The 15,982-nt window shown below is 39.0% G+C and overlaps 1 protein-coding gene across 1 annotated transcript in view; it reads right to left on the reverse strand.

The window, feature by feature from the left end:
- The window catches only part of AMFR (autocrine motility factor receptor), a 53,968-nt gene extending 41,526 nt beyond the window's left edge, over positions 1–12,442 (reverse strand). The window contains exon 1 of the mRNA XM_036749218.1: positions 11,979–12,442. Coding sequence (XP_036605113.1) covers positions 11,979–12,257 — 279 coding nt within the window. The 5' untranslated portion in view covers positions 12,258–12,442. The remainder of the gene's footprint in view (positions 1–11,978) is intronic.
- Between the last annotated feature and the right edge of the window lie 3,540 nt (positions 12,443–15,982).

Here is a 15,982-nt window from a genome sequence, read left to right on the forward strand (position 1 = left end):
CAGCATGTCCAGTTTCTTTTCAGTCTGGGTTCTTCAATGTTGCGGGGGGAGGGTAATGCCCCAACTGAATTTTTCCTAGTCTCTTCACAGCATAAATTCTCTGACATCTAATAAACATTAAGCCTTGACTAAAAACAATTCCCATAGTCACTAAAATGGAAGGACTTCTCTGCTGCATTGCTTTTTTACTATTGAAAAATTAAGGGATAATAATTCTATCTCATTTACATTAAGTTCCTAAAAACAACTACTACTACTACTACCACCACCACCACTACAATACAACTGACATTTACCTAGCGATTTATAACTGTTAAAGCCCTTTCCAAAAATTCTCATTCAAATTTGACTCTATGAGGTAAGAAATATAAACAATGCCACAGTCACATTTACATTTTACAAAGGAAGAACCTGAGGCTCAAAAAGCTTAAATGATTTGACCAAGGTTATCTAGCCAGTAAATGAATGAACCAAGATTGCAATCCAGGTAACTTCTGACTCCTAATCTAATGTTTTTTCCTCCATATTCAATCCACAAACTTGATAATAAGAATTAGAAAGCACAAAGTTCCTGGTTACTGTAAGTCCTTTTCTCCACTCAGTGGGGCACTCAAGAAGTACCATTAGGCACAGGGTAGCTTCTTTGCAGAGATCTTTGTAGAGCTATGAATCGGCATCCAGTCTGTCCATGGCTCCCAATGCAGACAATGCTGCTTCATATGCCTATGGGAAGATAAGACGTCCAAAATCCCGTAGACCTTTCAAAACTCAAAAGGTTCTCCTCGAGCCAAAGGGAAGCCTTAGGAAAGGAGACCAAGGATTGAAGCTGAAAGATTCTCCTTTCCCTGAAGCAATTTCTTCTGAGGGAGTCAGAATGCTCTCCTCGCTCTAGGATTTGAATCTGGGTGTTTTATAGAATACCAGCAGTGCTCCACGAAGTTTCCTTAGTCAATCCTTTCAAGTTACTCCAGTTCCTCTAAGGGCTTCTTGCACTTAATTTCAAAGTCTTAGATTGACTCCTTGATTGGCATTTGTTCTTACTTCACTGATTTATCAAGGCACACTTCTACAGCCACGCTTACACTGACAAAACAGGGTGTTATCAAAACAAACGTGGGGGTTGAGGGTAGAGTGAGTCAAAGAAGGTAATGGACATTCTTAATCTTCTGTCAGTTAGAAACAAAGTCACATCATTGATGAACCTGTCCACAATTACAAAGAGGTGCTACAAGCAATTCCAAATGATATATAAAGATGTTTGTTTAGAACTCAATGTATATTTTCCCAGAGAATGCTGTGGTGTTCTGGAATTATCACTAAATTAGGAGAGAAAAAAACCTACAGTTTGAATTATAACTTTGCTACTTTATTATTTGACTTTGGACAAAGCATTTCTCCTCACTGCCCTCCACATTTTTAAAATAAGAGGACTGAACTAGATCATCTCTAAGGTCCTTTTCAATTCTTATAACCCTATGAATTGAAACAAACAAACAAAATTCTAGTGCTAAAAATGGTTGTTTAGTCGTTTTTCAATCACGTCTGACTTCTTGGCAAAGATACTGGATTCCTTCTCCAGCTCATTTTATAGATGAGGAACTGAGGCAAACAGGGTTAAATGACTTGCCCAGCATCACATAGTTAGTGCCTTTCTGAGGCCAAATTTGAACTCAGGAAGAGGAGTCTTCCTGACTTCAGGACCTGCACTCTATTCACTGTGCCACTTAGCTGCCCCTACAAATGTTTAATTAACCAGAAAAAATCAAATATTTAAAATCATGTTCCCCAAACACACCTCTTAGGTGAAGCAGAACAAACTATGGCAGTCTCACCTTTGACCACCTGGACCAGACTGTGAGGAATTGAGTTATTTTAATCAAAATGAATACCACCATCCATAATCCATAGCTTTCTAAATCTCTAGCCAAACTGCGACAAATGTCTAAATATAACAGGATTCTTTAAAAAAGTAATCTTCTCTTCTTTGGAGCACAATCAAATCACAGATGTTACACAACACACACCAAGCCACAAATCATAAACAAAATCTTGGCAGAAACTTTAAAGATCCTCCTATCTAAAAGTGCAATACCAGATTTACGTACATATTGGGTTGCAAAAATAGAAAATGAATGGTATTCAATGATGCTTATGGCTTAGTTAAATGAAATTGAAAACATCTTGCCAGCAGGCAGCCATGGATTCGTCCCTCCCCTTCTCTGCCTACCCTCAAAATGAAAGAACTATGATCTCTAATTCAACCCTAACATTCTATAATTCTATAGATTTCAGAAAAAAGGTTTAGAAAGTTATAGTCTGATGACACTAGAAAGAGAATTCTATGAAAGTTTTAGTGATGCTTCATTTCTAGATACTTCCTCACACCCACCCAGACTTTATCTTGTAACAAAGAAAAACAATTAAGCAAAAACAACCTTTGGAGTGACATCTAACAGTGCTTGCAGTCTTCTGTTCCTATTGTTCCATATCTTTTAGTTACGAGGAGAGAAGTGTTATTCTTCTCCAGAACCACTGGGTTTTCAGTTTCTCAAAGCTCAGCTTTATTTTAGTGTCACTTTCATAGGATCTTAGATTTAAAAGGAGAAAAGAACTCTGAGGCCATGGAATCCAACCCACTTATTTTATAGATGAGGAAACGGAGGCAGAGGTTAAGTGACTTGCCCCCAGTCACATAGCTAGTGTTTGAAGCAAGACTTAAATTCTTTAAACTCTTTTCACTATGTCACCAAACTGCCCATGCCCACCCACCCCCACAACAAAAGACAGACTTGTCAAGGGAGACAAAGCCAGTATAAATGGGGGGGGGGAGGGGAGTGGCGCGCAGAAGCAGGGGGAGAGACAATCTCAGGAAGGTTTTCTATCCATGCTGCCTCATTTACATTTGTGTAGTCATTGCAGATGTTGTTATCCTGGTTTCCGCATGTCATTTTGCAAGGTCATACAAAATTTCCCGTTTTCTTAATTCCTCATAGTCATCATTTCTTATGGCACAATAATACTCCATTACACTTATTTTCCACGGTTCCTTCAAACATTCCCCAATGCATGGGTACCCATGTGGTTTCCAGTTCTTGGCTTATCACATAATATTCTGGGATATATAAGGCTTTTCTTTGTCTTCCTTGGAGGAAAATATCCAGTAATGGGATTGCTGGGTCAAAAAGTATGAACAGTTTAGTTGCTTTTCTTGTGCAATTCTTAGCACAGTGCCCAGGATATAGTAAATTCTTACTAACTGGTTATTGACTTGATAATTCAATATGTTTTTTCCAGAATGGCTGGAAGAATTCATAGTTCCACCAATAGCTTGTAAGTGTGTGTGTTTCCCACAACCAGTTTCGGTTTTGTTTTGGGTCATATTTGCCATTTGCAGAGTATGAGGGAAAGACAGGAGACCGTGTGTGCCACATGAGTCAATCTACCACCAACACCTTGACCACATCCTCTCATATCTTGATAAACAGTCCAGGATCCAAGTCGAAGAGCCTTGGGACTAGCACTGTTCCTGGCCCAGGGCCCTTGGCCATCATCCTGGGAGGCAAGCCTTGTGAAGATGCAGCCAGGGAACTACTGCTCCTGTAGGTGCTACAGTCTCCCCTTTGGAAGACACAAAAATGAAAGCCCTTGTCATCAAAGTCCTTAGCACTGTCAAACAATTCAACATCAGAAACTGATATGATTTAATCAATGGAAAAGGCATTAAAGAAGAGGCATTACCATCTGTTTTGCCACTGCATCCTAAGGACCATGGACTTTTCCATCTGCCTTGAGGCAGCTAGATGGCACAATGGATAGAGTGCTAGGCTTGGAGTCAGGAAGATATGAGTTCAAATCCAGTTTCAAATATTTACTAGTTGTGTGATGCCAGATAAGTAAGTCACTTAATTTTTGTTTGCCTCAATTTCCTCAACTGTAAAAATGGGGATAATTAACAGCACTTACCTCACAGCATTGTTGTAAGGATCAAATGAGATAGTATTTGTAAAGTGCTGAGTACAGTACCTGGCACACAGTAGGTACTATATAAATGTTAGCTATTATCATTATTATAATTATTGTCATTACAATAATAGTAATTATTGACTTGCAGCTGGAACCTTCTATGTGTTTGTTATCTCCCCCATCAGAATATGAGTTCACTGAGGACAAGAAGTACTGTCTTATTTTCCTATGTGTATTCCCAGGGTTTAACACAGTATCTTGCACATAGTAGGTGCATAATAATGCTTTCTTCATTCATTCATTTTATGTTCAGTAACTTTATATTACTTCTAAAATTACTTCAAATTACTCCATATTAAATCCTCTCCTTGGCTTTTAAAGCCCTTCACAGCCACCCCCTTCCTAACATTCCAGTCTTTGTATATTTTGCTTCCTTCCTTCTTGCTGTTCCTCACACATAACACTTCGCCTCCCAAATCCATGTCTTTATACTGGCTGTCTCTCCTTTGGCTGGAATGCTCTCCCTTCCTGGCTTCTTTCAACAAAGTTCAAACTCCACCTTTTGCAGGAGGCCTTCCATGTTCATCTCATTGCTAGTAACTTCTCTTTGAGATTACCTTCCATTTATACTGTTTATACCTCATATGTGCAATTTTTTAAAGTTGTCTCCTCCAAGAGAATGTTAGCTCCTTGAGAAGAGGGGCCATGTTTTTTACCTTTCTTAGCATAGTGCCTTGGCACATAATAATGGCTGGCATTTATACAAGATGTTAAGATTTGCAAAACACTTTACAAATGTCATCCCATTTGATCCTCACAATAACTCTGGGAGGCGGGTACTATTATTAACCCCATTTTACGGGGGAGGAAACTGAAACAGGCTTCATTAAGTGACTTGCCCAGGGTCACACCACTAGTAAGTATGTGAGGATGATTTGAACTCAGCTCTCCATGACTCCAGGCCCATTGTTCTATCCACTGTACCAACTGCCAGTAAGTGCTTAATAAATGTTTCTCAACTGGCTACGGTGAAACTTAGGTTTTACTTCATATTATTATTTATGTAAAGCATTCTTTTTACTGTAGATTCTATTAAAAACTTCATGTTTTTCAACCACTAACCATGGGGGAATGGCTCTAGGTCTTATATTTGTGTCAATTCCCCATGTATCTTGGCCATAAAAGTTTAATAATTTTTCAAAAATGCTTGACATAAAGATTTTTCAGGAGTTTCCCTTCTTATTCTATCTGCATTGATTGTGCTCATGCAACCTTGTATGGTTAAGAATTCTCCCCCATCCACAGTTACAAAAAGTACCTCCCCTTCATACTCTTCTAATTTTCTATGTTACCTTTGGTACGTTGTTCAATGATACCTTCATTCTACATTTTCCCATTGTTTCCCTCAATATTTTAGATATTTTGTTTCTCCAAATGAATTTTATCATTTTGTCTAGTTTTACAAATTATCCCTTTATTAGTCTGATTTGGCATGACAGTAAATTTGTAAAATAATTTAGTATCATTTTTACTTTACTGGTATGGCTCAACAACTGAGGACTGAGTAGCTCTTCAATTTTTCTTCCTTCATTTCTGTAGTATTTTGTAGTTTTACTTGGGAGTCTTAAGTATGTCAGGTTAGTTTAACTCCCAGATATTTTCTATCTTAAAATATATTTTAGGATACTACAAGATGAAGAGAGACCTTAAATTACTTTAAAGTTAAACAACTTAAAAATGCTCTTGAGTTTATTAGTAAATAGTCATCCCCCACACCTAATATAATATCTGGCACGTAACAGGTACTTAATAAATTCTTGGTGATGTTTGATTGATGGTCACTATGCCTTCTTATATCTACCTTTTGGGCAGTTCCTTAATTTGTTAAAGAGTGAGCTGGTCTCAAAACCAAGACCTGAATTCAAGCACATAAATGCTGTGTGATCCTAGCCAAGTCAATTAGCCTCTTAATTCCTATAGCGTACTAAGATGGCAAGTTTTTTTTTTAATTTATTTTAGTTTTCAACATTCACTTTTGAGATTTTGGTTTTAAATTTTCTTCCCCTCCTTCCCTTCCCCCCTCCCCAAGACAGCATGCAATCTGATATAAGCCATACATGTACAATCATATTAAACATATTTCCACCTTAAGTCATGTTGTAAAGAAGAATTAGAACCAAAGGGAAAAACTGTGAGAAAGAAGAAACAAAATAAAGAGAGAAAATAGTATGCTTTGATCTGCATTCAGACTCCATAGTTCTTTCTCTGAATGTGGACAGCATTTTCCATCCTGAGTCTTTTGGAATTGTCTTAGATCCTTGCATTGCTGAGAAGAGCTAAGTCTATCAAAGTTGTTTATCACACAATGTTACTGTTGCTGTGTACAATGTTCTGGTTCTGCTCACTTCACTCCAGTATCAGTTCATGCAAGATTTTTGCAAAAAGTATTTTTGAAGTCCACCTGCTCATTATTTCTTATGGAACAATATTCATTACATATATTCATAGACTACAACTTGTTCAGCCATTCCCTCAATGGACATCCCCTCAATTTCCAATTCTTGGCCACCACAAAAAGAGCTGCTATAAATATTTTTTGTATATGTGGGTCCTTCTCCCATTTTTATGAGCTCTTTGGGATACAGACCTAGAAGTGGTATTGCTGGATCAAAGGGTATGCAGTTTCACAGTCCTTTGGGTATAGTTCCATACTGCTCTCCAGAATGGTTGGATCAGTTCACAACTCCGCCAACAATGCATTAGTGTTCCAATTTTCCCACATCTTCTCCAACATTTGTCATCTTCATGTTTTGTCATGTTAGCCAATCTGATAGGTGTGATGTAGTACCTCAGAGTTGTTTTAATTTGCATTTCTCTAATCGATAGTGATTTAGAGCATTTTTTTATATGACTATAGATAGCTTTAATTTCTTCCTCTGAAAACTGCCTGTTCATATCCTTTGACCATTTATCAATTGGGGAATGATTTGTATTCTTATAAATTGGACTCAGTTCTCTATATATTTTGGAAATGAGGCCTTTATCAGAGACACTAGCTGTAAAAAAAATTGTTCCCCAGCATTCTGCTTCCCTTCTATTCTTGGCAGCAGTGGCTTTGTGCAAAAACTTTTCAATGTAATCAAAATAATAAGATGGTAAGTTTCAAAGAAGGTGCCCACTTGCATTTGATGATGGAGTTTCCTCACTTAGGGGTTCCAATACCAATGAAATCACAGGTTCAATTCCTATCCCCTATACTTAATTTTATACTTTATTTTGTTTATGTATACTCAAAGCCTCCACTACCCTCCCAATCTTTGAGAGTTCAAAGAAATCTGAAAAGTTGCAAACTTTGTATGCAAAAATTATGTTACAATACAATATATACTGTAGCACCCCAAACTAAAAAAAAACTCATCAATGAAATATCCCCTCCAGGTCAAAAGATTATTATTTCCTAGGCACATTAAATTATCATCTACTCCAATGTCATTAAAGGATACCACAGGATAAAGCTTTAGCACTTCCAAGCACCATCAGATCAGCTCACTTCTAGCAGGTCTGTAACAAACCACCACAACATCCGTGAAGACTACAGAAAGATTCAATATAGTTTAGTAACACTCCCCAGATCTGTAAATCCGCCTTCACTCTTCATTTGTGTTTAAGTTTGAATATTAAAAACATGTGTGGACTTATATCCTGTGTTTAGCACTTTGATGGCACTAACATTCATAGCAATATCCAGGCCCTTTCCTAGGCCCTAGAGATATAAAGACAAAAAAGAAACAATTCTTACCTAATCCTTAAGGAGATTATTTTCTGTCTAATTAAAGTAAGACAAGGATAAATTAGTTGTGAACATAAATGAGTTCTTTCTAGGCCTATAGGTGTTGAACCTGTAAGCAACTGAAGACTCTTAACTCAAAATTTTTTAAATCACATTCAAGATGCCCAAGCCACTCAGAAAAATGAATTTGGGTAGTTTTTAAATTCTACATCATTACACGGAGTAGTAAATGACCAGAAATTAGGAAGCCTAAACAAGAAGTTTTCCTATTTGCAAGAATACGGTGTTTCCACTATTCTTCAAAATTCTATAAAATCATTAATCACCCTACACTTTACTTAAACAATTTAAAAATGCTTTTGAGATTATTAGTAAATAGTCATCCCCCATACCTAATATAATATCTGGCACATAATAAGTACTTAATAAATTCTTATTGATGTTTAATTGATGGTCACCATGCCCTTTTATCTCTACTAGGTAGGACAATCATGAAAACTATTCAAGTTCAGTGACATGAACAGATTATCTGTCCCAAGATGCTTCTGCATCAAACATTAAAAGATGTCAAACACAAATACTTCCCTCACAGTACCTCAATAACCATATTCTTCTTACCCCTTCCATGTAAAATGGACCTTCCTGGGATCATTCAGGACACTTGGGCCTAAGTTTCTTGTCAATACTATACGAAAAATATCGTTATCTTGAATAGTACTTTAAATATTATTTAAAAAACCCCCCAAAAATACTTCTACTTACTTCCATATCTGAATTATAAAACCACTTAACAAACTTTATTTTTTTAAAGGAAATAAGGACATTAAATTGCTCTTCATCAAACAACAAAAAATTGTCCCTTGGGAATTTAATAATAGAATTAGCTAAAAACGATGTTTCTAAAGAACCCCAAATCTGCTGAATAAATGCCAAGCAGTACAGTGTAGTAGAAAATGTTGGAATTAGAAGACCTGGATTTAAGTCTCAGTTCTGCTACTACTGTGACCTTGGGCAAGTCACCTCACCACTCTGGCTCTCAAATAAGGGGACTGGACTAGATTATATTTAATGAAGGCCCTTTATGCTTATTCCCTTTGGATCAGTATCAAATCAGAAATTCTCTATGACACAGCACCAGCTAGCAGGAAAAGGAAAGGGTACAAACAACCTGTTGATCCAAATTACTACTTAATAGTTGTATTTATGGCAAACTAAAACTCAGCCAACAAAGAGATATTATTGGTGAGCATATGGGATACATGATTATATCATATGAAATTATTTCTTGAAATCATAGATTGATTAGGACATTTTCTGGTTTCCTGCCAAAAACAAAATGTAAGCCCATAAGTGATTTGCCTCCCACTAAAGTCTTGTATTTGAACAACTACTCTTCTGCACATTCATGCCTCTAATAGTCCTAAGGAATCAGAACAAATACTTTCTCCATATTACATCAATGGCAACACTCTTCCTCATCCTTCCTAAAATGGGCATTCCTAGGTCACTAAAAGTATTTAGGTCTACATGTACTCTGCACAAAAGTGTTGGGAAATTTTCCTTTCTTTTCTTTTTCTAAATTATTTACCTATGTATACTTATTATTTCTGTGTTGTTATTATTATCATTATTATCCTCTCCTATCTTAGTTACCTCTGTTTTCAAGCAAGTAGTGAATTTTTTTTCAATATTCACCCCAAATATTTGAAATTTGTGAATATTCAATACTAGGACATTTTAAAAGGAAAACTTCTGGATTTATTTTAGAATTCTACTTTTTATTTTTTATGCCCTTTCCTCAAAAATTTTCAGGCCTTCATCCATAAACAAAAAGAGGAAAGGAAAGAGAAAAAAGGAGATGATAAATAGAATGTACCAAAAAAAAAAGAAAAACTGAACAATTTTTAGGTGGCCTGATAGAATAGCTCAAGAGGTATTTATCTGGATACAAAAAGCCTTGAAAAAATATCATAATGTCAAATTAATGGAAGAGTATAGGGTTAAGAGAAATGAATCTGAAAATGTGATATGCCTATTACCTTTACAGAAGGGAAAGCCAGGCAATACAAAATAGCACACAACAGCAGGTAAAATTAGGAATCTCAGAAAACCAATAGGGAAAAAATAACCTATAGTAAAACAGAAGAATAAGAGAACAAGTCAAAGAAGCCACTAATCTAAGAACCAGGGAGACTCACCCTGGTGTTCTTAGGGATCCATGCCATAGATGTATCTTATAAACAAGACCAATTTATTATAAGATATATTTTAGATACTTCAATAACTCAAACTCCTCTGGGACAGGATCCAAGGCAGAACTACATTATACCAAACTGTTCTCAACTCAGAACAATAGTACAGTAAGGTTCTAGTGCATAAAAGCAGGTAAGGAATAAAAATAAGAGGTGAAAAATTAAGGCAAGCACAAATCAATCTATAAGAAGTTAAGAGAAATGCAGTAAGCCAAGACTAATGCAGAAAAGGAATATGAGAAACAGGGGACAGCAAAAAGATCAACTAAGAAATGTAAAATATATCAACATATAGAAGATATGGAAACTTCAAACTGAGTCATCTACTAAAAAGCAGACTGAAAAATAAGGGGAAAAGACAATTTAAAAATAACTCTCCCAAAAAATCATGAGGCTTTACCTAATATTTTATGAATGTATTTTAGACTATTGGAATCTCAACAGTAGATATGTAAGAAAAAACCCATAGGCAAATTCATTAAACAATATCAGTGGCTGTTAAATAAGCACAAGAGTTACTTATCAAAGACTTATTTTTATCTTAAATTTTAAGAAAAGGAAAAAAATATCAAAAACATTATAATCTAAAAGAACTGCCAGGCTCCAATCTTACCATTAAAAGTAAGCAGTTTTCAAACTAAACAAAGTACAAAAAATTAATTTCATTTAAAATTAAATGGGATGAAATGAGTTCTTTCCCCACCTCTATCCTAAAAAGAGCATGTATCAAAAAAAGAGAAAAACCCTTTAATGCTACATGGAACAAATGGATCCAATATAAGAGGTGTAGAAACTTCACTTATCTTGCATCTATATCCCTAACTTTGAACGTCGGGAGAATTTTAATTTGATAATAACAAGAACAACTCCACAATCTCCTCAAGTTTATAAATCTCACTGTTTCTTGCTGAAACAATAGTATTAATCTGAACAAACTGTACACACTCTTGTGATTTTGGATACCGCTTAACAGTCACTCAGAGGCTGACGCTACCGGTAAACTGAGTGATAACTAAATTGACAATCTCAAATCCTGGAGTAACTTTACTCAGTGCTGCATGGTTTACATGAAAAACTGTTGCCTTCCCTGAGATGATTACACACACACACACACACTGTCTCTCTCACCCTTCTTTGGCGTCAAACCATCGGTACAATATTATTTCCTGAGACAAGACAAATCACATAGAGATGTGCCCCTCTTGCAGACTCTGCCTATTTACGTGCGGTCTTCTCGACTTTCTTAACTCCTTCTCACTTGCCAGCACGAGCTATATTCTGAAAGTGCAGGCTGTCTACGTCTAGATACTGGTTAAATGGTTAAGTAAAGAGAGAAAACAAAAGATGCAAACAGGTCCTTGCTAGACAGCAGTAAAAGAGAACACGGTATTTCGATGAGACAGAAAATGGTTCCTATTTATGCCGAAATAAGGAAACCAAATTCAATAGTCTAAAATTCTTCATCTACTCAAAATCAAAACTCTTAATATCTTTTCTTCCTTGACTCTGGAAAGCTCATTAATAGTCACCCTGCGGGGAACCTCTGAACTTCATGCTCCTTTTAGAAACTCCCCAAATGTGGCTGATCTCAAGGGGGGGAAAAGTTCCCATCCACATATGGAAGCACTAGAGTTAGAGTAAAAAGGAATTAGGTTCAAATTCTGCCTCTAATTTACTACCTCCGTGACCACAGGTACGTCGCTTTCCCTCCGTGGGCCTCAGTTTCCTCATTTGTCAAATGAAGACGTGCTTAGGTACTCAAAGCTCTCCTTTTGGGGGCGCTCTTCAGGCTCCCCTAAAACATGAAGGCTCGTAGCCCGCAGCTCCTTGTTACCCAGAGCATTCAGTCTCCTCCAACTCAGGTGCCCCTTGCCCGGCCCCGCCCCCACTCGGGCTTCCCTCCCAGCGGCCTTCCCCCCCCCCCCATTGGTGCCCAGCCCCCACCTCCTCCGCACCGCCCCGCACCCACTCACCCACACGAACAGGCTGTCGGACAACAGGTACTGGGCCACATCTCGGGCCCGGGGGCCCCCGGGGCCCGGCGGGGTGCTGGGCTGCTGTGGCTGGGGCGGCGGCGGCTGCTGAGACGACGTGAGCGCCTCGGGATCTCCCGGGCCGGCGCTGGGGCCCGGCTCCGGCTGGCTGAGGGCGCGATAGGCGCTCACGATGGTGCCCAGCAACGCCAGGCCGCTGAGGCCCGTGTAGGTGCGGAGGCTGGGCCAGGGGAAGCGCTCCAGGAAGAGCAGCGGCATGGCTGCGGGGGTGGCGACCCTGGGCCCCCGGCCTCGCCTCGCAGGCCCCGGAGCTGCCTCCCTTCCTCTCTCCGTCCCTCGCAGCCTCCTCCAAACGGCGGCGACAGCGACGGCGACAGCGCTCCTCGGCTCCCCGCCGCTCCTTCCCGCTCCCGCTACTGCCCCTGCCGGCGCGGAAGAGCCTCGGCCACGGGACCGGCGGCCGCCCCCCCCACCCCGGGGCGGGACCCGACGGGCCTCGGGCCCTCTCCTGGGCCGCTCCGAGCCGCGGAGCCCGGAGCCGTCCGCCTCCAGGTTGGGGCTGAAGGCGGCGCCCGTTACTCTCCCTCCTCCGCCTCCTGAGATCAAAAACCCCAGCGGGCTGGACGGGAGATCAGAAGAGCCAAAATAGCTCCGGAAAAACTAGTCGCGGGAAGGGCCCCGGGGCACCAACACCCCCCCCCCCGCCCCCGCTCTTTACAGAGGAGGAAACTGAGGCCTAGGGAAATGTAGTGGCTGCTCCAAGGCTGCAGGCACGGAGCAGGGGGTGGGGGCTAGGAGAGGAGCGGAGGCGAGACTAGGTCCATCTGACTCTCGGCCCAGCCAGCGTAGTCGCGCGGCGCCCGAGGTCCGTTCGGCGCGGCCCGCGCTCTGGGCTGTTCTCGGCGCCCAGCGAGGTCCCCCCCAGGAGGCTGCGGTTGCTAAGTGAGTGGTTCGACGGGTCGGCCGCCTCCCTATACTCTTCGAAATTAACCAAATTATTTAGTATACTCCTATCTCACATGTTAAGTTCGGAAAGATTACGCCTCCTTGCAAACTAGCGTTTTTAAAAAGTCGAAAGCTGCTAAGCATAACACCAGCTTCATTCTTGAGGGAAATGAGGTGGCTATGGCGGCCGGAGTTCCAGTTTCTCTTCAGACACTTCCTAACTTGTGACCCTGGGCAAGTCATTTGCCCTCCCTCAGCCTCGGTTTCTTTATCTGTAAAAGGAAAATATTAACACCCACATCAAAGGGTCGCTGTGAGGATCAAATGACATTTTACAAACATTAAAGCATGGTTATTATTAGAATCAAGGATTAAGAGCTGCATAGAACTGTAAGTATCAACAGTGTTCTGGGGGCAGGTAGGGGTCTGGATGAATACAGAGCCAGGCCTATAATTTTCTTCCTAAATTCAAATGTAGCCCCAGACCCTTGCTAGCTGCATGACCCTGGGCAAATCACTTAATCCTGTTTGCTCGTTTCCTCATCTGTAAAATGAGCTGGAGAAGGAAATAGCAAACCACTCCAGTATCTTTACCAAGAAAACCCCAAAAAGGACATGAACAATCGACACAACTGAACCCACTCGACCACACTCGGCTTAGAAGTGCTTAAATCCTTTTTTCGTTCACTCAACTGACAGCGGACTGAACATAAACACTATTTGTGCAACAACAATTTAGCTTAAGACCCAGACAAAACACCACTCCCGAGGAATGATTCATTGTAACTGTGGAATGACATACACTTTCCAACACACCCATTACAACACAAATTTGCTTAGCTTTGACGGTATTTGTTGCCAGACAGGGTTTTTATTGTCAAGGAATGTGGAAGGCAACAACAATGATACAAAAAAGTGTCAGTAAAAAAAACTTTTAAACACTGAACAAGAAGGGTGATGTCGGTACTACCCTGCCAAATGTCATTTATAAAACAAGCTTTAATACATTCATGGTTTCACACCTGATGCCCATTTTATCACCTTTGTACATGGATATATGTGCATGTTGGAGGTTTTTCTTAATCATTTTTTTTAAAGTGGAGCTGCACCGTCATTTTAAATTACTTTGAGAACTACCCAAAATGGCAGTATGCAGCAGTGGAGAGAGCCACTTTAGGGGAGTTTAGGCAACCTTAAATCCTCCTGCCCTCAATTTCATCAACGAGAGGTTGGACTACAGGTTTAAAGTCGTCAGCCATATGTAATTCCTATGATCTGGCTTAATACTTGTTTGTTGAAGTAAATTCCCCCAACAGCCAGTTATTTATTCCCTGGACTTAGCAGAGTACTAAAAAATCAAGGTGCTTACAATCAAAATTACTTAATTTCATCTCTGACTAATTAGTCACCCATTGTATTGGCCTCACTCCATTTTGAAGTTGACTTTTTAAGCAGTTGTGCTCTCTCCAATGTTTATACACCACAGTGTTTCTATTCCCATACACTCAGGAAAAATGGGAGAAACCAAGACCACTGGATATAAATGCTAAATACATAGCTGTTGTCAAGGTAAGAAAATTACTTGATTCAGTCCAAGCAGTAAGATCATAGCATTATGAGCTGGAAGGAACCTTGGAGTCTGTAGTCCAACTCTTATTTTAAAGATGAGGAAACTGAAGCCTAAAAAAGAGAAATAATTTATCTAAGTTCAAACTGTTATATCCAAAGATTTGAACTTGGGTGCTCTGAGTTCAAACCCGGCACTCTTTTTTCTACAGAGTTCCTCAAAATAAGTTAAAAAGGTAATAATCTTTTAAGAGAATTTCTTCTTATGTGCAGGGCAACTATAAACCCTGGTACCGATTTTAAAATCATCTAAACCCTCTACTGCATACTATACTAACTCTGTGAACCTGGGCAAATCACATAAACTTTCCTCCTCTAGACATCTCTAAGACTATCAGTTGCAGACCTGCATGAAATCACAGGTGCAATTCTTATCTTAAACCCTATCAAAATCCAAGCCACAGTGTATTTATTTATGAGAGATACTCCAAATAGGCTTAAGATGATACCCTATAATTTTAAGTAAATGCTGTCAAGGTACTTTCAGTTTAAAATTACATTTCACACTACTACTTCTCCACATTTTAAAATACCAAGTGACATATCCAACTTTTCCGCTTTTAAAAACTGCAATTTTTAAGTTCCAACTCCTCTCTACATTTAGCTTTAGCCAAATTCCACCCTCCCCAAGAATAAAATTTTCATTAAACATAATAGCTATTTCTCATGTTCAATTCTGAACATTAAATGTGGGATTAGTTTAAGTGGTTAAGATATTTCACAAGTGGGTACATATTAATGTTAATTTCAAACATCAGAACTTAATGAGCCTTCTTTGCCATAGGAGTGCACCAAAAATGGCAGAATTTGTAATGGAATAAAGAGGTTAAGTATACAAGAGGACCTGTTCCTAAACATTCACAGAATCTTTTTGTTTTAAATGATTTTTATTTAAAATGACAAAGGGAACAGCAATGACCTTTTAAACTAAGCTCTTGCATTCCATATATAAAAATAAAACCAGAACTTATTTCTTTACACAGTTTTAAGAACTTAGTACACCAAATAGCTACTGATGCCAAACTAAAGATGTGCACACATTTTCCTTTAAAGATAATATCTAAAAATTTAACTGCATTTCCCCCCATGGCTTAACATCCTAACTGGGCACATTCTTCTCTACTTACAGTTCCACCTTTATGATGCAATTTGTCACTAAAACACAAACTTTATGCAAAGTAGTACTAGTTTTTAGTGTCAGGTTTCAAGCAGTTTCTCAAAAAAAAAAAAAAAAAACTGGCCAAGATGTAGAAGTGACTTGCAAATGCCATTACTATTAAAGTGGACTGTACTGACCAATTCAAATAATGTTTTTGTTTTTTAATCTTTAAGTGATTCAGGCAAACACCAACAGTCCCAATTAAATGCAATCAAATAATACTTAAGTGATGAGAAAGAACTGAAAGAACTAT

Source organism: Trichosurus vulpecula, chromosome 3 (assembly GCF_011100635.1).
Source record: "Trichosurus vulpecula isolate mTriVul1 chromosome 3, mTriVul1.pri, whole genome shotgun sequence".
Classification (NCBI taxonomy): Eukaryota; Metazoa; Chordata; class Mammalia; order Diprotodontia; family Phalangeridae; genus Trichosurus; species Trichosurus vulpecula.